This window comes from Pseudopodoces humilis, chromosome 6 (assembly GCF_049639895.1).
Source record: "Pseudopodoces humilis isolate 2021_Gansu_Grassland_sample_001 chromosome 6, ASM4963989v1, whole genome shotgun sequence".
NCBI classification, from domain to species: domain Eukaryota; kingdom Metazoa; phylum Chordata; class Aves; order Passeriformes; family Paridae; genus Pseudopodoces; species Pseudopodoces humilis.
In genome coordinates this window covers 8,418,834-8,441,787 of record NC_142205.1, presented here as the reverse complement: position 1 = coordinate 8,441,787, position 22,954 = coordinate 8,418,834, and the positions used below count along the sequence as shown (strand labels likewise).

General features: G+C 35.9%; 1 protein-coding gene across 1 annotated transcript in view; it reads left to right on the top strand.

The window, feature by feature from the left end:
- The window catches only part of POLN (DNA polymerase nu), an 82,409-nt gene that overhangs the window by 17,395 nt on the left and 42,060 nt on the right, over window positions 1-22,954 (top strand). Inside the window, exons 13-15 of the mRNA XM_005517891.3 lie at window positions 10,812-10,869; window positions 11,032-11,109; window positions 11,530-11,644. Of these exons, the coding sequence (XP_005517948.2) occupies window positions 10,812-10,869; window positions 11,032-11,109; window positions 11,530-11,644 (251 nt within the window). The remainder of the gene's footprint in view (window positions 1-10,811; window positions 10,870-11,031; window positions 11,110-11,529; window positions 11,645-22,954) is intronic.

Here is a 22,954-nt window from a genome sequence, read left to right as displayed (position 1 = left end):
TTGGCATCCCCACATGTGCACTCCTAGCAGGGTGGTCTGACAGAATCGTGCTACCAAAGCTGTTGTGACAGCTCCAAATTTCAGGCGTTTTGTCCAAGGCCTCGTTAAGGCTGCAGGCAGATTTGTGGTACTACAAATATTCCTTCTGAAAGTTTGAAGTTTATGGTTACAGTTGTATCCCAGCAGAAACAGGATGTTCTGCAAGGTGCTCCAGTAATGATGAGATTCTGCACTGTCTTGTTTTTTCCTTCCCCCTTTCTTTCACAGCTTTTAGAAGGTTTAGCAGAGGCAAATGTGAGAAGTCAGAAATCAAGTCTGGGAGCAGGGATATGCTTGCATTTTGCATTTTTTTTATCCCCCTCCCCAGAAATGAGCCTGTCTTGGCTGCTTTTGAAACTGCACATCTGATAGGAGTAAGATTTTTGTAAACTTGTTTTCATACACTGCCCAGTTGAGAAGAGTATTTACTTAAAATGGACAAATGGTATGTGCCTTACATTTTCATTGATCTTGGAGTGTGTTTTCTATTTTTTTAAAAAAAGTATGTTTATTGGAAAGCACTGGGGGTAGAGACATATCAGGCACATTACAGGTTCACGTAAAACATCTTTTCTAAAGTCTTCTATAGTATCATCTAGGCTAAAATAGTTTTTAGGTAAGTATTCCCTAATATAGGCTTTGCTTATAACAAGGGTAATAAGGATATGAGAGTGTGTCTGTGCTTTCTTGAGCCTTTGAATTAAAGCAATTTAATGTTGTATTTTCTAGTCATTGCAAACCCCTGTCACTCAGATGAGCTGATGTGCTGTTAGAGAAAGCCAGAGTGTGCTTGCTGATTGTTGTGGTTGATTGGTGTTCTCTGGGCATCTTTTGCATTCAGAACATATTTTCATGCCGTATTTCTTTTCAGTATGTTTATTATAATACTCTTGAGTCATATGGTGATTATAACTGCACTAATAGCACTAAAATAGTATCTCATTTTATGAGTAGAGTTATGATGTTTTTATAGTCTCTTTTGTTGCTTAGTTTTCTTAAAAGTAATCTTAATGAAGGCTTCTAGAAACCATATTTACAGTGTTGGAGACAGAAGTTCTCTGTTTCCTCTTCCTCACTCATCACAGTTGAAGTTTTATGACAGGAAAATTGTACTTAAAAATGAGTGAATGGGCATGTTGACAAGACTTTGGTCCAATTACATTTTCAGGATGAAATTTTACACTACCATAACATTCCAGTAGGAGGTTCTTAGGTATTAGTGTGTCAACTGAAGTGTGGAAAGTTACTGTTGGTCATAACGTAACACTCATATCTGATGCTTCAGAACACTGCGTTGATTTATTACCCAAATGAAGAATCAAGGTTTCTTCATTATAGACCTTAGTTCTTTCAGCATCTGGACTACAATGTCCTTTTCTATGATACATGCACATCTTTGGCATTCTCTGTTGTAATGTTCTTAATTTGTATAGATTAATGTATCTCACGGTGAGTGGGTGTATCCAATATGTGGACAACATTTTATAGCATAATTTGACTCAATAAATCTTGTAGCATCATCTGGGCTGCAATTCTTTAAAACAAGCAGTTCAATCCTGCCCTCTTCTCTTCTTTTTGGTATTAACTTTATAATTGTTCTGTGTGTTATTTAAAGAAAACTAATGTGCAGCTGGTATAAATCTGCTTCCTTGCAGTAATAGCATAAAAAATACTTGCATTTTATTTATGCAGGATAAGGTAGTCTGTCATTATTTCTTCTACAAGCTAAACATATAGCACAGAAATAAACAGAGCAATTAAAATTGACAGCACAAAAATGAAAGGTTCTATACAACTTGGAAAAATATCAGCCAGAGTATTTTTAGCACATTATGAAATATTGACTATGGAGGCTGAAATCCTCCTTCACTCTCCTTTAGTTTCTGGCAAAATAAATTCTCAGAGAAGCTTAGATTTGTATAAATGGGGAAAAAAATGTTCCTCTAAAATCTTCCTATTCTAGAGAGATGACAGTACTACGTACTTCCACTTGTTTCTTTAAAATTAGAAGATAATCTATTTCAATCCAGTATGTATAAATTAAATTGTCTGTACTTGAGCATTTACTGCTATTGAGTGGGCATTGTTAAGGTCGTTGGTTATCTGCTGATTCATTTTATCCTTTAAATGGCCTTTGCCAGTGATCTTTTGGGAATGCTCCAGGTAAAAGCCAAAGCTACAATCATGTTTTAGAAAATAATCTTGGACTACAACTACTGCTACTGCCAGATTATTTTTCTCTATGATATGAATGTGATTGGAGCACAGAATTAACAAGAATCAAAATTAGAATCATCCTTGCTAAAAAACTTGTTTTGATTAATGTAGCTTTTACTACATTACAAATTCAATGGTGTTTTAAAATGAAGTAATTATAGTATTATCTATTACTTGAAGTATTCTGTTACATAAATTAATCTACACACTTTGTTATGTTTCTTGATATTTTATTGTCTGATTCCATGTAATCTGAGAATAGTTTAAGAACAATATTAGCATGGAGTTTAGCTTGCAAGAAACAATTAGTGACATTCACTCATAGTCTGTCATAGTCATTGTTCTGCTACTGTTTATCCATTTGCATTTCACCTCATGGCTGGGCACATTTCTTATGCCTGTGGTTGGCATATGCAGCATCCCCTGATGTCTCTGCTGGTCACAGTCACTGTACCTCTGTCAGCTCTGAGGAGTTTCATGGACCCCATGTTCTGCTGAGGTAATTTTTACTGTCCTCATCCATAAGACAGTTGCTCAGACTGAATCTTCAGCAACATGCACAAATACATACGTGATCCTTATATTAAATATATATGTCGATTTGTTATTAAGTTTTCTGTTGGAACCTCTTGTGAATTGATTAAGATTTTAGAAATTCTACCTGATGTTTTTTTTGGTTTTCATTTGAAGCACTTCATTAGAGGGAGTTTTAGATATACACTTTAGGAACTACTCAGAGCTTGGAGACTTACATTCTGACAGTACATTTAAAATAAAAATCTCAGACACACAAATTATATCTTGTTTTACAAACTCTCAAAAGGGGAAGTGTTACTGTATTTCTCTGATGGCTGAATTCCTGTTTGCAAGGACAAAATTTAGTCTTAATCTCAGCATAGATTTCATTATGTTTTAACATAGCAAAAGTATTTAGTTTATTTTGCTGTGTAGTGTTCTTCTACAGTACAACCTTCTTCCAATTTGTATCTAAGAAAAAATTAAAAGATCTGTGAGGTCTTGCAAGATCAGAAATGAAGAATGATAAAAATTGGTTTATAGGGGAAGATCAAAAGCTAGGTGGATTGAAAGAGACTTCTTGTCTATTGGATGTCTTGTCTCGTCTTGGATGGACCAGTTTTCATGCAGTAATGATTTTCCAAAGCTTTGTTTTTGGAATTGGCATTCCAAAGAAATTCAGGAAAATTATCTCAGTAGCACTACATTCCTATTATATTCATCTTTCTCTGCTGACAATTATTTTTATTTCTGTGTCAGTAACTAGAAAATTTTCCAATTCTTTATTTCCTCAGCAACCTTCCATAAAGCGTTGGGAAACTTTGTGCAGTTTTGGAGATGGATGTGCTCTCTCAAGTTGGGAGCAACAGTGGAAAGAAAAAATAGTGGTTTATATAAGGGTCGCTGAAGACGGACAGAATAGGACACAGGTCATCTTGCTGACACCCATGTGGCCTTGCTGTCCATAATTCTCCTGTCACAGCATGATCATCCACTGTCTCTGACTCTTGAAAACTTACATTTAAGGACCACTTCTGTAAAGTCATGAACTGTCCTTTCCTCATTGGGAGCAAAGAGACATTACTTATTTTGGTTTCCTTTAACTCCTTCAACCAGCCTCCTGTTCACAGCTTTTTAAGAGGAATTCCCTGCTAACGTATGCTCACTTAATTCCTCAATATGTGGAACAATCTTGTTTGAGATGCTAAATTTTGCCCTTTTCATAAAACAACTGTTATATCTTTTCTCTTAAAAGTAAATTCCTCCAGCCTGGAAATCTTGTAAATTTTTGTGTGGTTTGAGGTCTGGTACTTATACCTTTGGACAATATTCCCTTGATACTGTTTACTTTAAACTTATAGTGTGCAGCTAATCTACAACTATACAATATTTACTATCTCAAGCTGCCATTCAAAGGATTGTTATCTCTATCCCTTAGCAGTGTTTTTTTTCACCAAAACCAAGTCATATCTCCTTGGAGTTCATCCCAGAGTTTGAACATCCCATATTAATGAATATTAGTGTAACAGAGCTAGTATTCTGTGTATAATTTTCTTTGAGGAAAATGAAATTAAATAAATGATAAAATGTAGTCAGTTTATATATGGGAAACAAAAGCAGTCTTTTTGTCTTGAAGGATGAAAGACATGTGTATACAAACTTCCTTGCTTGTTGTGCAAAAGTGAGTAATCTGTCAGTATGTAGCCAAGAATCTGGGCTGATGCTGTGTTTTGACAAAATGATTTGTCACAGAACACAGATTTTAATCAAATCTGTGAGTAAATTATTTTTTTTATTTATTTTAAAAATCAGTCATCAAAACTTTTTTCATGTGCCCCTAAACCTTTATTATGGCACATGACCATTGTGATCATTGCCAGGTCTAAATTTCAGAGAATGTGGCAGAAAGATAATTAGTTGTAGAAAATCAAACACACTGTTCTTAGGGCCTACTCTCTTGAAGTAAGAAGTCACAAATTTTTTGTTGCCCTTTTTTCCTTCTTTGTGTTCACATCTTTCAAAGCTGATTAAGCTTGTGGGAATAGGATGAATAACTTTTAAATTTCCCACTTCTCTGATGTCTAAAACCTTGATAATTCTTTGCTGCCAGGTAAGGCAAGAGGGGAGCGCTTTACCTTTGATTAATTGTTGTCTGCTGAAAAGTGGAAACTAGTACCAAAAATGAAGGAATCCTTCTCCAGAAGTCTTGTAATTCTGTGGTTTTTGACAAGGAAAATAGATATCCTTAATTTTCCAAGCCACTAGATGGCAATTGCAGACAAGATTTGCTAAGGAATGCATCTACATATCCATACCAGACTGGCATTGCTATGGTGACCTTCTTAGTTTTCCTATTTGCTGTGTTTATTGAGATGCATGCCATATTTTAAAGTTTAGATCTTCAGACTGTCTTGAAATTGAGTTTCATATAAATGTCACAGAAAATAGCTGTTTATTCCTTTAGAACTATAAACTAATGCCGCTGTGGACAATAATTAAATGTGGCAAATTTCCAAAAAGTTTTTTAAACTTATTTTTGCTGTGTAATTTCTCATTACAGTTGCCTCCAGCTTTGGAGGTGCCAGATGAATTGAGTGAGTTTGATGTTGTGAGTGCCCCCAGGACTCAGGACTCAGTCTTTTCATTCTGCATTGTAAAGATGCTCTTCTGGGCAGTGTATGGTTTTCCTTGCTAGTTCTCCAATAGCTTTGGCCTTTAACAACGGAGCAAGTGAAGTATTGATGGTTAAGGAAGCAGCTCACTGAACCTATGCTCAAATTTCTTCTCAAACTGATTAAATTGGATGTGAGGGCACAGTTTATCACTAGGTGTGGTCCCATGTAGAGCAAGAAAAGACAAGTGAAAAAGGAGGAAAAGGAGTGAGAAAATTTTGAAGAAGCAGATAAACCAGAGGGAACAGTAAAGAATAACAGGAATTAAAAAAAAAAAAAAAAAGGAATTAGAAATTTTTAAAAAAATGCAATTAGAAATTTGGAATATAAAGCTTAAAGGAGTTGTTATCCACCTATCTTATTAGCATTGTAATGAAGTCTGGTCTTACAGACCAGTCTTACTTCCGCTGTAAAAATATTACAGTGCTAGTCATCAAACAGATGCTGTGGATTTAAAAGCTTACTTTGTGTTTCTTTGTGTAGAGCTGAGTTCATGTTCAAAGAGAATAGTAGTGGCTTAATTATTCTAATAAACTTTCTGGAGAAGAAGTTGCTAAGAGAAACTGCAGAAACATTCGACTTAGAATGTTTCAGTTTTGCTGGAGTGCTACATTTCATGAGCAAAACTGGAATTTTGCTGCTCTGAACTTTGATTCAAATGGAAAAGAAAATCTGTGTATTTTTCAAGTATGAGGAAATAATTGGTTTCCTGAAGTAACATCTTATTAGAGCAATTAAATCTAAGAAGATCACAGTCTCAGTAAATTTTATTGCTTACAAGAAATGCAACTAGCTTTTGTTATTTGTTGGCACTGGTAGCCACTGTTAAACAATAATTAATGGCTTTATTTTGCTGTAGTGTTTGGCACTGTGCCTCACAAACAGCTGGTAGGTTGGTTGCCACATCAAAGGACATGTATATCATAACTTTACCTGGTCTCACTCCTTCCTTCTAGCTGTATGGTCTAACTCCCCCTCGTGACACATACATTTATGAATGGATACTCTTATCTTAGTAGTATTGTCTCTGTTCTTATTTTTAAGGAAGGTCTTAGAACAGTGGGGGAATTAGTCAGAATCAAATGCCCACAGAATAGTCAGCAGCCACCTCTGTGCATTCATGTTTATTTCAGTAACTACCTGTTACACTGCTTTGTTCCCCTCCCTGCAATTTGTAGGTTTTCAGAATTACATATTTCATAGAGGTTTAGAAATGCAGATCTGGGTAGTTATAGATTAATGAGCCATTTTCTAGTACAAAAATCACTTATAACTATTGATGCCTTTGTATGCAGACTTGGATGTCTATTCTGAGATAACTGGGGTTGTCTGAGGTTGCTTTTTCAAAATAACAATTTAGGCTACTGAAAATGTAAATGGGGAGAAAGAGAGATGTAGGGGTTAGCTGAACACATAAAAAACTGGAAAGGGAATCAGAATGTAGGAAATATGATCAACAACCCTACTTGATGTAGAGTAAGAAATAATTAAAATGAACCACCAGCCTCTGTGATAAGGTGAAATCTAACTACAGTGACTTTAAATGTAATTTATCAAATATATATCTGTATACTGTAGTCCTTGGAAATAACTGAAATAACATACCGGTTTTAATCTAGGAAGGAATAAAAAAAATCAGTGGCAAATGAAGATGTAGAATTTTGGATACCAAAAGTAGGAAGCTCAACAAAGTTTAACTGACTGAGAAGAAACTCATAAAACTGGGAAACTGTCTATTTGATTGATTTTGATTAGGTATTATTTTATTATCACTGATAATTCTACTCTCCTTGCATATGGTGAGTTTTCTTATGGATAAGAGCATCATTTTTTCAAGGCTTGAAGCTGTGTTTGTGAGGCTTTAAGAGAGACATCCAGAGTCCGTCAGTTCTGAGCCTCCTTGCCAGGATTGCTGGAGATTCTTTTGAGAGTTTGAATATCTCTAAGGCTAGAGGTTTCAGAACTTCTCTGGGCAGCCTGTTCCAGTGTTTGACCACTGACACAGCAAAAATGTTTTTCTAAGATTCAAATGGAACATCCTGTAATGGTTTCTGATTGTCATGTCTTGTCCTGTCATTGGGCATCAGTGAGAAGAACCTGGCTTCATCTTCTTTATGTGCTCCCATCAGGTGTCCTGAGTAGAGGACAAGGATCAGTCTCTTGGCCTGCTGGTGATGCTCTTCCTGATGCAGCCCTGGATGCTGTTGGTCTTCCTCAGTACAAAGGCACATTGCTGGCTCATGTTCAGCTTGTTCTTCACCACGATCCACGGGTTGTTTTCTGCAGAGCTTCTTTCCTGACTGTGAACTCTGTGGGACCCTGACAGCCTGCGTCTCCAGCCTGAGGTCCCTCTGAATCACTCATCTGTCAAGCACTCCTCAGGGTTTTGGATTGCCTGCCATCTTGCTGAGCTTGCGTCAGTCCTGTTATCCAGGTCATAGATGGAGCTGTTGGGCCTTATTTGCCCCTTGGCTGCTCCAATAGTGACTGACCTCCAGCTGGTCTTTGTGCCACTCACCAAAGCCCTTTGGACCCGCAGTTCAGCTGGGTCTCAGTCCATCTCACTGTCCACTTATCTAAGTTGTACTTCATCAGCTTCTCTGAGGCTTTTATGAGTGAGTGTTTTGAAAGCCTTGCTGGAGTCAAGGTAAACAACATCTGCTGCTCTCCCTGCATCCACAGAGCCGGTTGCTGCATTGCACAAGGCTGTCATTGGTTAAACATGATTTCCCCATTCTAAATCCATGGTGACTACCCCCAGTCATCTTCTTGACTTTAATATGTTTGCAGATGTTTTCTAGGATTATTTGTGCCATCATCCTGGGAACTGGGGAGAAGCTCATTGGCCTATAGTTTTCTGCATCTTCCTTCTTGTGCTTGTGGAAGATAGGAATGACAGTTGCTTTCTTCAGAAATCACCCCTGATCATCACAGCCTTTCAGACATATTGAAGCTGGGATTTTGGTTTCATCTATCCTTCTATCAGTTGGAACCCCTCTGAAAGTTAATTTTGGATTACAGTGTTGTTTTTATACGTTTTTAATTTTTTTTTTAATAATGCTAGAATTTTCTTGTTAATCATCTACTAGAATAGCTTAACCTTTTTTTTCACCCTCACTCAGAAACATTGAAAAGAAGTATTACAATAGTTAACTTCCACAACCAGCTTTTCTACCACACTGTTTCAAGTATTCTTTCTTGTCTGTTGGAACATGTTTTTTTCAGAGAGAGCAATTTTGTTTCTCTGTAACTTCTAACAAGATGTGGATACCCTTTTCTAACAATAAGGGCTAACATTCACATCTCAGATTGGATCTGTGAAGGTTTTGCAGACATACTTGAAATGTACACATAAAAGCAAAAATACAGGCTGTATGATGTAGCCCAAAGTGGTGATAATTAATTAAATTTAAAAAAATAATCTAAAATTAGATGAGAGGGATGTGCTAAACTATTCCAGTAGTTTAAAGATGAGCATTACAGCTCTCATGTTTCTTGACTTACCTCTTTTCTGAAGGTCTAGTCAAATTGAGTTGTTAACTAATTTACAAGTGAAAAGACATTTTGCACTTGTAATTACTTACTAGTGTTTTCCAGAATTATTAGTAACACTTAAAATTGCATTGACTTTGAACATACACTCTCACTGAAAACAAGATAGCAATGTATCTTGCTTTGTTTTTTCCTACAAACAAGATTTTTATATTGTTGATAGATTCTGAAATACTTTTATTTAAAATTCACTTTGTTCAGTATTTTGAAGCTAATGAGACAAGGAAAAATATCAGAGTAACTATAAAAAATTTTAACCTGTGCTGGAAATTACCTAAGTGCATGTCACAATACCATTGTAGAGCCAAACGAAAAGCTCCTCTACATCGTCTGTTAGAATGGTTCTAGAAGTCAGAATTTAAATGTTTTTTTAATGTGTGTAAAATTAGGCTCCCACATTCATTCATGTCCAGGTACATAATAAAGGGCTTAATTTTCTGAATTTCTAAAGATCTACTAGATTCTGTGGCCGCTTAGACTCCATGTTATTCATATGAATGAGCAGTAGTTCTTCCCAGCTTGTTATTGGTGGAAATCAATAGTTGCCAATAGGAGTCTTAGTTTTGTGGACAGATTAAATAACCACTTGCTTCAAAAAATTATTTTAAAATATTCATTACCATAAGCATTGCCACAACTGTGTTTTTAAATGTTTCTAGATGCCAAAGAATAAAATATTCCAGTTGGTAAGTGTTTCTTCCGGGTATTGATGGACCGAGGGTAGTGTTGCTAGTTCTTACTCATGCTGTGAAAATATTCAGTACGTTATGTGGCAGTTTCCTATCTCTCTCTGTAGGGTGCTGTGGCAGGTGCTCTACTTTAATACATTTAATTGTACATCTTTAAGGGTGGTACTAAGACTAGGAATGGTACTATTGTGGTTTGGGGGTTTTGTTCATTTGCTTCTGCTTTAAATTTCAATAGCTTTTGCTGTCTGATTACATCCCTCTCAAGTTTAAAATAACAATTTTTGAGTTGAAAATTGCATAGAAAATGATCATTCTCATTTGGAAATTATATAGCACTATTCCCACTCTCTGAACTTCCAGTATTACATAATATTAGTATGATCATCTAATTCCTTAACTTCTTGAGAATTAATTATATGGAATGACAAAATCAAAGCTTGATACACATTCTCTTGTCATATGTTGCTTTTCTAGATAAAGAGGCATAATGACACAAAATAACAGAAAGGAATTGTTATGTGCAGCTTTGACACTTTGCTGGAGGTGTATGAACCCAGATATTGAAAAAAAATCTTCTGCTGATCCTAGTTCTATATGTTGGTTGATAAAATTAGCTCTAGTTTTTAACCTGGACCAATTTGCTGTAGACAGTAAAGAGTTGCTTATTTATTTTATCATGCATTTCAAAAACATAGAAATAGATCCTGGAAAAAATCCAAGAGGCTGAAGAATATTCAGTTCCTTTTCCCTGCAGGCAAGATTCACATGTATTCTTTTCTCAGAAGTAATGCACTGTATATAAAAAACACCAGTTAAAATAAGAAGAAAATTATTTTTATTGGATTACGGATTATTTTCTATGGTGCATCCAGAGATTAGGTTTTGGAAAGGCTGCAAGTGAGTAATTGTTCTTAGAAGCTTCCAATTTTCATGGAAGAGCAAATATTCAAAAATGTCTATAGATGCAGAGTGTGAAGATTCCTTTGGAAGGCAAAGTGGTTAATCTTTCTTAATATATGGGAAAAACTTCTTGTCACTTATATTGCTAATGCTGCTAATAAACTGTTCCTAAACATATTTTCATAAACTTGCACTTACTAAGCGTTTTTATTCTTCCTGTTTGTAGAATATTCAAGGTATCTCTAAACATCCAGTTACAGTTACAAAGAAACAGTACATAAAAGGTAAAATGTGTTTTTATTAAGATGAAAAGGCAGTTTTATGTAATTATTTTATTTAGTGGTATTATATTTTGAAACAGACTGATAGGTATAAAACCTCCTATGGTTTGCAGCATAGTATTTTTTAATTGGTGTTTGGGATTTAAATGTGTATCTCCTCTCTAGGAAAAGAAGAGGACATAATAATTATTTCCCCACGAACATTGTTTGTTTCAAAAAAAGGATGTACATTTTTAGTGGCAGGTAAGAGAGAGTGAATTATTATTCTCATACATATTAATATTCATAGTTCTGTCATGTCTTTTTCCCCCTCTCCTTTGGATGACATATTTTACAGGGCTGTCAAATCCCTTAGTAACAATTAATATTGTTATATGATGTGTATTCCTTATTATGCTTTGGAAGTGGATGATGTTTAAGCCTTGTGAGTGGAAACAGAGTTAATAAGATTTATTGACACGATAATGAAGGATTGAGGCACTTTGTGATCCATAGCTGGAATATAACATCATTAGGATGAGCTTTTTACACGCATCTGTCTTTTTGGAGCATGAAGAAGTGATTGAGTACTCCAGGCTTACCTTTTAATTTGTGATAGTCTGGTTAAGATGCAGGTATGTTTTTATTTTAGAGCAATAGATGCATTTTAACACTGTTTTCTAGACTTTTCCCATATTGAGTTAAGGATCCTTGCTGACTTATCATCTGAACCAGAACTTCTGAAACTGTTCCGAGAACCTGAAATCACTGATATCTTTGCTACACTGGCTTCTCAGTGGTAAGATTAAACGTTGCATATTTTAGTAGTAATTAGATAAAATATTAAGAATAACCTAAGCTGTTGCATTACTGCATAATGGTAACAAAAGACAGTATTTTGTTACAATATATGTTATTCATACTGTTTTAACACCCTGAATTCCCTTCTGTCTTTCTGAGCCTTTTCTTCTCTGCTGTGGTTAATTACCACATATCAAAGTGCTGCTATCCAACTGGGCCACGTGACCCTTGTGGCTAAAGCGGATGCCATGATGTACTGTGAACAGTGGTTGCTGGTAACTTTCTCCTTGTATTATTTTTAACCAATTATTTTTAAAAATCCAGAGCAGCTGTTAGAGAGTTTATCGATCTGAAAAACTGCAGAACAGCTTTTCTCAGTAAAAGTTTTTTTTCTCAATAAATTTTTGAAATTTACTTAGCTACCCAATAGAAGTATTGGAATCAAATTATATATATTTAAGAAACAGAGGCTAGAGCTTATGGGATTTCTTTTGAACTAATAGGGTTTAGTGCTTCCATATTATGGAATGACTTGGAAAAAGTGCTACCCCAATAATTTTAAAAAAGGTAGGTTTATTAATCTCCATATCTATATAATTATTTACTGATCTCTTCAGTACGCTGATTAAAAGATTAACTATCAAAAAAAGATGGAATATTAGTCACTTAGCTGTTGAAGATATTTTGTATTGTTCTTGTGTCATGGTGATGCCTAAAAATCCTCGAGACCAGGACTCCCTTGTACTCAAAAGTGCATGAGCATTCATTAAGTGACAGGATAGATGTCAAGAAACTTGCGGTTTCAACAAATAGGTCAGAAAAGATTGAATAAAATGCTGTAGCATAAAGCTGTTTAAACAGACTGAAGTTTATGTAAATACTATGCAATTTGCTTATTTTCTCTTTGCCTCACCCTCTCTTTTATCTATTTTAGTTGAAGATTGTTAGCTGAAAATTAAAGCAAAAATACCTATGATTGATTGAGCTCGCTTCTCATCCTACAGTTTCTAAATTTTTGCAGGCATAGTCTTCCTAAACATGATATTTCCTACACACTTCTGTAGTTCACAGAATCTTAGAATCCTAGAATGGTTTGAGTTGGAAGGGACCTTAAAGACCATCAGGTTCCAGTCCCCCTTCCACAGGCAAGGACACCTTCCTCAATCCAAGGTTTCTCCAAACCCCACCCTACCTGGCCTTGAGCACATCCAGGGCTGGGGCGTATTTGTTAATATGCTCTGAAGTCATACAAAGAAACAAAATGGAGCTCACAATATAATTATCCTGCTGCCAACAACTGAACCAGTGCTCCAGGCATGTGCATTCTGGGAGAACAAAAATAAAGGCCACAAAAATTCCATTGAATATATCTTCGGAAAGATCGCATTTCTTTTAGAGTTTCTTAGAAGCTTCTCTTGATACTGTAATAAATTCTTAGCTCTAACATGGTATCGCTAGAACCTCATGATGGAGTTAAATCCTTATTTTAGTTTGGTGGTTTATTGGAAATGTATGCATGAGGATGAGTCAAATTTTGTCTCAGCTCTGGGCACAGCTCCAGCAATACCATTCTATTCGGCAATCTCATGGCTCTTGGCAGCCGTCAACCTCTTGCAGTTGCTACACAGTAACTTTAAATTTAATGAAATATTACAGGCAAATATTTTTATCAGACAGAATTGTCATGGTGTGTCTACAAAATCATTACATAATGATTCTGCTGACTCTTAAGCTTCAGTAAAGCTAATGCTTAGAAGAAACTTTCTGTTGAATCTATTAGATGACTTATGAGTCACAGAAACACAAAGGGCATGTTTAATCTCATCTAAACTTGGACATCTGTCATGTTCTTGGAGAGATTCATTTGGTTGACTGCTGATATGCCCTGTGTAATAAGATCAATCGCACAATAAAAGTGTTGACTTCTCACCATTGAGAACAAAGTAGGTCTGGGATGGCCAGCTTAAATGTATATTTGTTCTGACAAATTGAATTCCTCCTGTTGGGTCAGCTCCTACTGAACTCATCTTGGATTTTTGAATGTTGTCCTTAATTTCTTTGGCACCAAAGAGAAGGTATAAAATTACAGGCTTCACAAATGCTTTCTCATTTTGGATATTTATTCATCTCTCATGGTCTGCTATTGATAAATAAAATCTTCAGGGCTAAAAATTAGTCAATTGACTTTATTGTAGTTGATTCTGCTCACTGGTATTAGAATGAGTTATGAGAAGAACAAAATAAGCAACAAAACTTTAATCTCGTCTTGGTCATCCAGTTTTCTCTGGGTCTTAATCCTTTAAAATCTGTGCAACTGATACACCAATGAGCATAGCAAATGTTTTGTTCTGTTAGAAGGAATTGCATGTTGCTACTATTTGTAAATCTTTCCTGGCATATTTTGGAAAATATAATTGGAAAAACCTTTACAAAAAAAGGTATTTAACCTTTACAAAAAAAGGTTTTTTCTCTAAGAGATCTATAAAGAATGGATTTGTTTCTGAAGCTCCCTCTTCATAAACAAAAAATTAAGTTAGTGTTAGTATCTAGTAGCATATCAGCTTCTGAATGCATGTCAGGTGGTGTCTTTTAGCAGGTTTTTTATATCTAAAAATCCTTAGACTGATTAATATTAAATCATAAATAGGAAAGGATATACATTATTGGATAGAAATCTGAGAATCTGAATCCACACTCCAGAGTCCAGCGAAGTTTTATATTGTTTTGTTCACTTATTTTTTCTAAACTTCATGGCTTCTTCGCTGAAACGTAAATCCGTTCCTTAGCTGCCATTCAGACTAAAGCCTTCTATCTGAAATACAACTTTTTTAAAAACTTTCACAGGCATTTTATAGCATTTGGCAGGAAATACACATGGGTGGGCAGCTTCTGCGAAGAAGTGAACCCTATGAATTTCTGATTAAATTAAGTTCTCTTATGTATAAAAGCTTTCATAATTTGTTTAGGTGTTCTGTGACTCAGCCTATCTCTGGTGCCTTACAGATGCATCTCTCTTGGAACCCTGCTGGATCCATGTTTCTCTTAAACATTGTTCATATGGAATCTTTACCCTGGTCAGAAGAGCAGATGGAGATGTGTAGGTGTGTGAGCCCCACTGTCTGTACATGGTAGTAAAGGGCTGAGTGGAGGTATTAACTTCCATGCCAAAATTCAGTCATGTGCAGCACACTGCCCGAACCGCCAACCCCAGTGAGAGGTAACGCTCCTGGCCAGGCTGGGCTGGGATCTTGTGCTGCTCTGGTGAGCTTGCAGGGACAACTTATTTCAGGAGTAACTCAGCTCCTCCACTGTGCTCAGCTGTTTGCTGGAGACACAGCTTCCTGTAGAGAGTTTTTGAAGTGTTCTGTATTCACTTTGGCGGAACTGGCTATTCAGCTAAAACCATCAGAAGCTGCAATTAACTACCACAGAAGCACTGAATGGTTTGTGTTGGGTGGGGCCTTTAAAGATCATCTAGTCCATCCCCTTGCTATGGGCAGGGAGATCTTCCACTAGACTAGCTTGCTCATCTCTGTCTCATACAGCCAATATATTTTCTGGTCATCTAACATAGTTACCCCAGCTAGATCTAAGATGGATAGAGATTTTGATGTTTACTTGTACATGCTTAGTGCTCTTCCTCCTGTTCTCCTGTGATGATGATCGTAAGGTATTACCAAAATACCTTACATTATAATATATATATATATATATATGTACACATTATATATATTACCTTACAAAATACCTTATATTACAGTGAGTGCTCTGTTATGTCCTACAAAGAAAAAGCCTTAAAGACCAAGAGTGCATTACATTAATGACACACTGAGCACATGGCAAAGTTTCAAGGCATGCCTAAAGTTTTGAAAATTCATGATAAAATGGTTTCTCTAGCTACCTGCAAGTTCACCTTGTGCTATGTTGCCTTGATGCCCTCTGACAGTCATAATCCTTTTAAATCCAAATCATCATCCTGGTGCTGAAGGTGATGAGAGCTGTCCTGGCAGCTGTCTGACCAGCCAAGAGACCTAACTGCCATAAGACATCCAAATGACAAACCTCAGAGTGAACATTCTCTCACTTCTTTAGCTTTTATAAAATAAATGAAAAATAAGTGATTGTACTTAAAATGCTGTTGATGTGCATATGTTAAAATCACTTCCAAAAATAGATGCTGAGAAATAAGTTCAGTCTTTTAGGTAGTCTGTACTTTCTTTGCAGAATTTCTTAATTTGAGGTGTAATGATTGCCAATCTCTTCCATACTGTTCTTTTGTCACCCTTCTCAGTAGGTTGTTCTTCCTCCATCATAGTGTATACTCGCATATTGACCACATTGAGTCAAAAACCAGGATAAGTGTCTTGATTTAGCTAAGCACTCAAATGTACCATAATATGGGGTTTCATCCAATCTGACTTCTGCCTACTTTCCTGCCTGAGTGCTTTTTTGAATGGGGATAGTACTGCTTCAGAGTTCCTACTATTGGAGCATTAATCCATACTTAAAATATTTGGGTTCTTTCATTTCTTTCTTTAGAATCTCAGACAACTGGAGATCCCAGCAGTTACAAGTTCAGCTGCATCCAGCAGAGCACAATGGTGCCCTCCCTCCATCAAGGGTCCTGTGGGCAGCCTGGCCATACAAATGCAGCTCTTTTATGGCTCTATTTATGGCTCTGAACGAACTTAGTCAATGTAAGCTTGAAGATGTTGTCAGTGCGATCCAGTATTTGCTACAGATATTCCTAATATCTGCAAATGATATTTACGTTCTATGTTTTATGTTCTCAAGCCTGAAATAGAACATTGATGTGTCTGTCATAAATGGCCTAGCAGATTTATGAGACCATTTTGCCCTTTCTAAATTATAACTATGAACTAAGATGGTAAAACATGTAGACTATATCTTCATAAACCAAGAGGTTCAGAGGAAAAGACCCTGTAAGTAGATTTGTTGCAAATGGATTGAAGTGAAAGTCCAATACTCCTATATCCAGAAATTTAGGAAAGGGAATGCCCAGGTGATTTATAGTCTCTAGGGGTAATACTAGCATATGAAACAACATTATCTTGACCACATTACTTCTCTGAGATTTAATAATATTTCTAGATTGTTTGTATTGATTTACTGTTACCTTCTCATGGTAAATACATCTCTTCTTTAGATGATATTTGCTATTTGAGAAGGGAAGAAATTAAGGAAGATATTTAGTAAATTGCTTACATTATGATCTACTTGCAAACATGAATTTATACCTACTATAAACTGTGTATTTTCAATTATGTGAGAGCAGAAAGATTATTGTCCCTGTGCACAAACTTTTCCATGCAGTAATAAATTACCTGGGTATTTTCTGTCATATATTCTGTGTTATGGATAGTCTGTAGATCCATTGTAATGATACCCAAGTTGGTCTATGCTTCAGAAAAATGCTTTTAATAAAATTCTTAGAGAGTTGTACTCTGATTATTTTCAGTATGGAAATCAGAGTATGAATCAGAGAGCATACAAAAAGTTTGCCTGTATGCAATGAGTTTTCCTTAAATTCTAAAAGCTAAAAGAATAGGAGAGTAGAGAAATTTAAATAACCTCTATTAAAGATACTTGTGTATTACTATGTAGTAGAGGAATAGCTCTAATACTGTTCAGTATACAGATGTGTTGTGTATTAAAAGGCATAATAATCTGAATAAACTGATAGCTGCTGCCATTCCAGTATGGAAACAGGCATTCCCTTTAAAGTATCAATTTCTAGCTCTGAACTGTAATTTAACCTGTACACATTAACTACTGATTGTGAATTAAAGTAACAAGGTAATTAGTGGATTCTCTTTAAGGGTGATATTTACTCTAATTATACAAATGAAAGGACAGTTTGTGGCAGTTGTGTGCAATGCTCACAGTCATGGCAGTGTTTGAAAGAAGGCTGGAGAATTTGATAGTGGTCTAGCTGCTCCAGTTTCACATTTAGGTCTGAGTTTTGTAAATCCAAACCAGAACATACTCCCTTCTTTCTCATCTGTCATCTGTTTCCTCATATTCATGCTATTAGTTATTTCTTTTGTGTGGTGGTGGAGAACAGCATGAATACCTGTGCTTCTTCCAGGTATTGAATGTACCTTCCAGTAAGTACTGGACATAATTGTTCATCTTAGTCTGGGTGGCTTTCAGAGAGTTAAAAAAATTGACTGCAGATAAAGAGGATATACCTCATTATGTCTTTGTAGCCATGGCAGTTTATATCTAAAATAAAAGGTGTGTAATTATCCCATAATTATATAATCCAAGGGGTTTATAAATGCTTTACCGCTAATCATTTTGAAAAACATTTCTTTCCGTTTTTATAGCACAGGCTTGGTTGGCTGATGCTTTTAAGACATGGAAGGGTCTTTAGCTTATTGTCCTTATTATTATTTGTCCTTGCCACAATCAGAGGAACTTGAACACTTAATTTCCAATAACCTTGGGAACTGCAGACTGTTTATAAAATATTGTGAACACAGAAGTTCATCTCTCTTCAGCTGGTATTGCTGGGATCATGATATCTGTTCTGAACTGTTGCGTCAGAGACTGACATGCTGATTTTGGAAATTACTTAAGAAAAAGCCTAGAGAGAAGGAAAGCACAGAGCTACTTGGAATTAGCATGTTGAGCGGAGAAAAGGCTTTTTGTTATGTTTTTGGGTTATCTTTTCTTAAAAAAATAAGTTCAGCCACCCTTGAATAAAAAGACGATGGTGCAGAAAGGTTTGGTTTGTTCTTCACAGAATGTCTTCCTGCAGGAAGTGAAATTTTATTTCTTTACCACCTGCCAAGCAGGGAATTCACAGAGCTGATTATATCCAGTGATGGCCAGGTGAGCCAACTGTTGCATACTGGCAGTTGGTCTGGTAGGAACTGTGTCAAAATAGGAACTCTTGTTTTTCCAGCCTCTTGGCAATTCAGGTTATTTCCTGACAATAGCTCTACCTGCTGATATCCTGCTGAGTTCTGAAGAACACAGGAAATAAGCAGCAATATTTTGGATATCCTGAAATTAATCAAAATGAGTCCTCATGGGCTGAATTAATACAAAAAGATAACTGGGTCTGTTTCAAAAAGATAAGGTCAAGTATTAACAAATGCTTGGTGATAGGCTGACTAAATATATATACACCTGCCCAAATCCATTTCATACAATTTCATTTCAAATACATTCTTTGTATTAAATAGATTAAAGATTAATCCTCCACAAAATAATATTTTTTCAGGTTAATTCATATAACTGTATGGTATAGCAGATATGAAATTCAGTTAGGCTGCCTACTCAAATAGCTAGAGCAAAGGCCAGTTAATCAAGGATAAGACAAATAGATTTCTGAGTAGTGAACACCACATCTGTAGCTGAATGGTTTTTAAACAGAGATGAATATTTGTCATGAATATTTGTCCTTCTATATTAATTTTATGAAAATATTATCAACAAACTTGAATAGAGTCATTATTAATCAAGAGATGTCACCTGTGTGTTTGTTAGGTGATTAAGGAATAATTAAATAATCATGCTTATCCAGGTGGATTTTTACTAAGGAAACAGGAAGAGTTTTAGCTCTCCTCCTGTCCCTGTTAGCAGATATACAATTAAAAGATGCAGCCACAGGGTTACACAGTTCCCTCTCCCCCAGGCAGAGCTTTCTCAGTTTTGTTCTTTGTCTAAATAATGAGCTATACCAGTGTAGGGTTCTTAGAGCCCCATATTTGTTTAAAGATTTTTTAGATAATCCAGGCTATTTCATACACTTCTAATCTTCTAGGACATGTGGTCCCTTGGGTTCATTCATTTCTCCCCTTTTTATGAACTTAATGTCAAGTCTGAAGTGAATTTGAGTTAATTCATTTCACTTCATCCATTTCAAAAAGGCAAAATCTTTGGTTTTGGAGTTGCAATGAAGAAGAGACATTCCATGTCACTAAGCACATAGAAAATGTGAAACTTTTGCAGTATTAAGACAAGTTACAATCATGTCTGCTCTTCACTGGGGAATAGTGTTACTTCTAGAATTCTTTGACAAGAATGGAAAGTTTTCCTGTGTATTACATGTCAGCCCCATTAAATAAGTGTAACTGAGCATCTCTGCTGAAGTCTCTGTTTAGAAGTGTGTGACTACGTTGTGATCCTTCAGCTCTGAAGTGTGGTTCTGTACCTCAGCCTGTATTGATTCACTGTAAATCAGGAAATCCTAAGCTCAGTGCTGCCTGCTAGGACACTCACTAAGGGTTAATACAACATTTCTTTCATTATGCTTTATTAAGCTGGTTTTATAATCCTGTTAAAACTTTTAGTTGGTTTCAAGGCTTCTACTTAGTTTCCTTTGGTGAAGTAGATTCTGAAGAAGCTTTTTTTGTTATATATATATATAATTTAAATTCTGATCAATATCTAAAATATCTCTCATCTTGTACCTTTATTTAGAATGGTACTGAAAAAAGAGTGGAATCAGTAATTTGTTTCTTACATGCAGTTGAGATACAACTTCAGTTTGAATGGGAAAGCATACTCTTTCAAATCAAGTCATTCAGGGACAGGTACTATATACAGGTACTACTGTTTATAAATCTGGTATATAATAACTTGTTTGGTAAAAAAGTTGTGAGTGAGGCTGTGCCACTTGCAGCTCCTGCAGCTGCTGTGTGTAGTAAAAGGGGAAGATGTTCATTTTGCCTTCTTAGAATCAGAGTTTTAAAATGTTTTAAGCTCCAAGTTCAACACCTCATGGATGTTGGTGTGGAATATATCAACAGTGTTACTTTTGAATCAAAGAGATTTCTATGTGTTTTGAAGCTCATTTGCAATAGTTGATATTAATGAAATATCAAACGCACTTGTCTTACTTTGTGCTCTGACAATCTATATGGCAACCTGTGGAAATTTCACCTTGCACTGCCTTGTAGTAGTACAGCTGTGCCTTTAGTTTAGACTGGCAGAAAAAGCAGAGGGAATAAAGTCTTCAGGAAGCATAATGGCTTTTGTTTCAGAAGCTTTAAATAAACCAGGCAGTTAACTAGAAGTTTAAGCAGACAGCTTAATTTTATGTCACACTGGAAGCTTATTATTACTGCACATTAAATGCTTTCTTATCTTTCTAGAGTAACTAAAAAATAAAGTTTTACAATTGCCACCACCATAATGAGCACAGAAACTAGAGAGCTAGTAAGCTCTGAGGAGGCTGGATAGTCCTCAGTGGTTTTGTGGTGTCTGATAACTTTTGGCTTTGCTAATTTCATAGGTTTTGTTGTGTATGAAACTCTTATCTCCAAACAGTCATGTCCTTCTAGAGTGACTTTGGATAAAATGCTCTGTTTTATGAGCACACTCCAGAGCTCAATAAAATATTTCCATTTATTCCGTTTAACTTAACTTCAACTCTAGTGTCAAGCTAAATTTTGATGAAATCAAGAATGTCACAGCAATTCATTCTTCATGTTTACTTTTGCCTTTAGCTCAGTGCTGACCCAAGACATAGTAAAAATTTAAGCTGAAAGAAGTGTTTATAGAGAAGATTGAAAAAGATGGGATAGGAAGTTTCTTGTCCTTCTCAGCAGAATTTGTTCAAGACCCTTATATATAGAATGACTGATTTCTTCCTTTTTTGATTGCTCATCCAAGATCTTTCAAAGTCTGTCTCTTATATTTTTTCCTGCGTCATGTGGATGTAATTTGATGCAGTGTGATATCTCCTCTCTTCCCCTGCCTATTTTTCCTGAGCAAACTATATATTGTTGTAACAATATGATAGCTCCATGTTTTGTTCCGTGTAGTATATGATATGGCATTACATCAGCTTTTGATTATATGCTAAGAACTCTGTTCTTTCTTTTTCACTTTCCTGGTATTTATCTAAAGGCTGCTCTGAAGGTCCCTCTATTTCTTTGAGAGTTTTGACAGGTCCAAGATGTGTAATTATTTGATGCTCTGCTGCAGCTGCCTGTGTCGTCTCCCAAATGGACTGCTGTTCTGTCTTAACTATTTGAAGCTGCTTGAAGAAAAGCTTTGAAAGTATTTGTGATAAGTAAAGAAAGAACTCCAAGGGCATTAATTTGCATTTGATCCCTGTTGTTTTATACAAATGGCCTCTGGGAAATTTTATGTCATCCCAGTTTGCGTAGGGCCCTTAATCCATTAACCATTATTAGTTCTTTCTGTGATGGTGCCCATCACTGTTGATGCTCACACTGGCACCTGACATGGGGAGTTAGTTACCCTGACTTCCTTCTCTTCTGTACTCATAGACCCAGAGACCCTGAAATAAGACTGCCCTTGTGACTCAGAAATGTCTATGGATATGTGTGGTGAAAGCCCTTTTTTTTTTTTCCTATAGGGGTGAAGGAGAGGCAAGGTGAAGAGTAAGGTGTGCTCTTTCAAGAGCCTATGTCAATGTCAGGGACTTTCTGTTCCAGCTGCCGTATGTCCAGAATTGTGCATTTTTACAGAAAAATCCTCTAAGTGGCCTTTTTCTAATGAAGAGCACTGAAAAATAAGTGCCATCTAATTAATCTCTTCAGTATCTCATACCTGAAACAGCAACATGCCAGTAAATATCTTAATAAAGATAATGGATCACTTCAATCCCAAATTTATCTCAGCAAATTGTTCCTGATGATAGCTATAATTTATGACATAACCTTGTTGCAATTGCTTTATCTGGTTCCCTGCTACTTTAAAATGTAACAACAGAAGACTTTTGACCCTCATAGAAAACTGCAAAGACATGTCTTCTTTAAAATGCATGAAAGTTAGATACCATGCTTTTTAAAAGGAGGTTGAGGACTAATGAAATAAATCTTCATGCAGTGGATTATAGAGGCTACTCAGACAAAATAAATTATTTTATGATTAACTACTGGAAGAAGTTTTAAAATACTAAAGTGCTTCTGGATTTTTGCAAGTGTTTTATAGGAGTTATAAAGATCTTCCTGGTGCTAAATAGATATAAAATAAATTAAACCACATTTGGTAGGGTGGCATACCCAAAGGGAATAGAGACACAATGACAAAAATGTTTTAGAGTTGGCTGTAGTCTGGGAAGAATGGCATCAAGCTGACAGCTGTTGTCTTTCATTCGAATATGTTGAGCACAAATAAAAACTTTGAAAAAAACCTCTTAACTAAATAAAACACAATGTTAAACTCCTGAATCATATGTTGTGACTCTCTCTCCTCTGAGTTTAAGTACATGACCCAGATATTTATGTGGGAGATTCATGCCAGAGTTCCTCTAGCATGTGCAGGCTACTGGAAGCCAGCTCTGCTTCTCCTAATGCCAGGG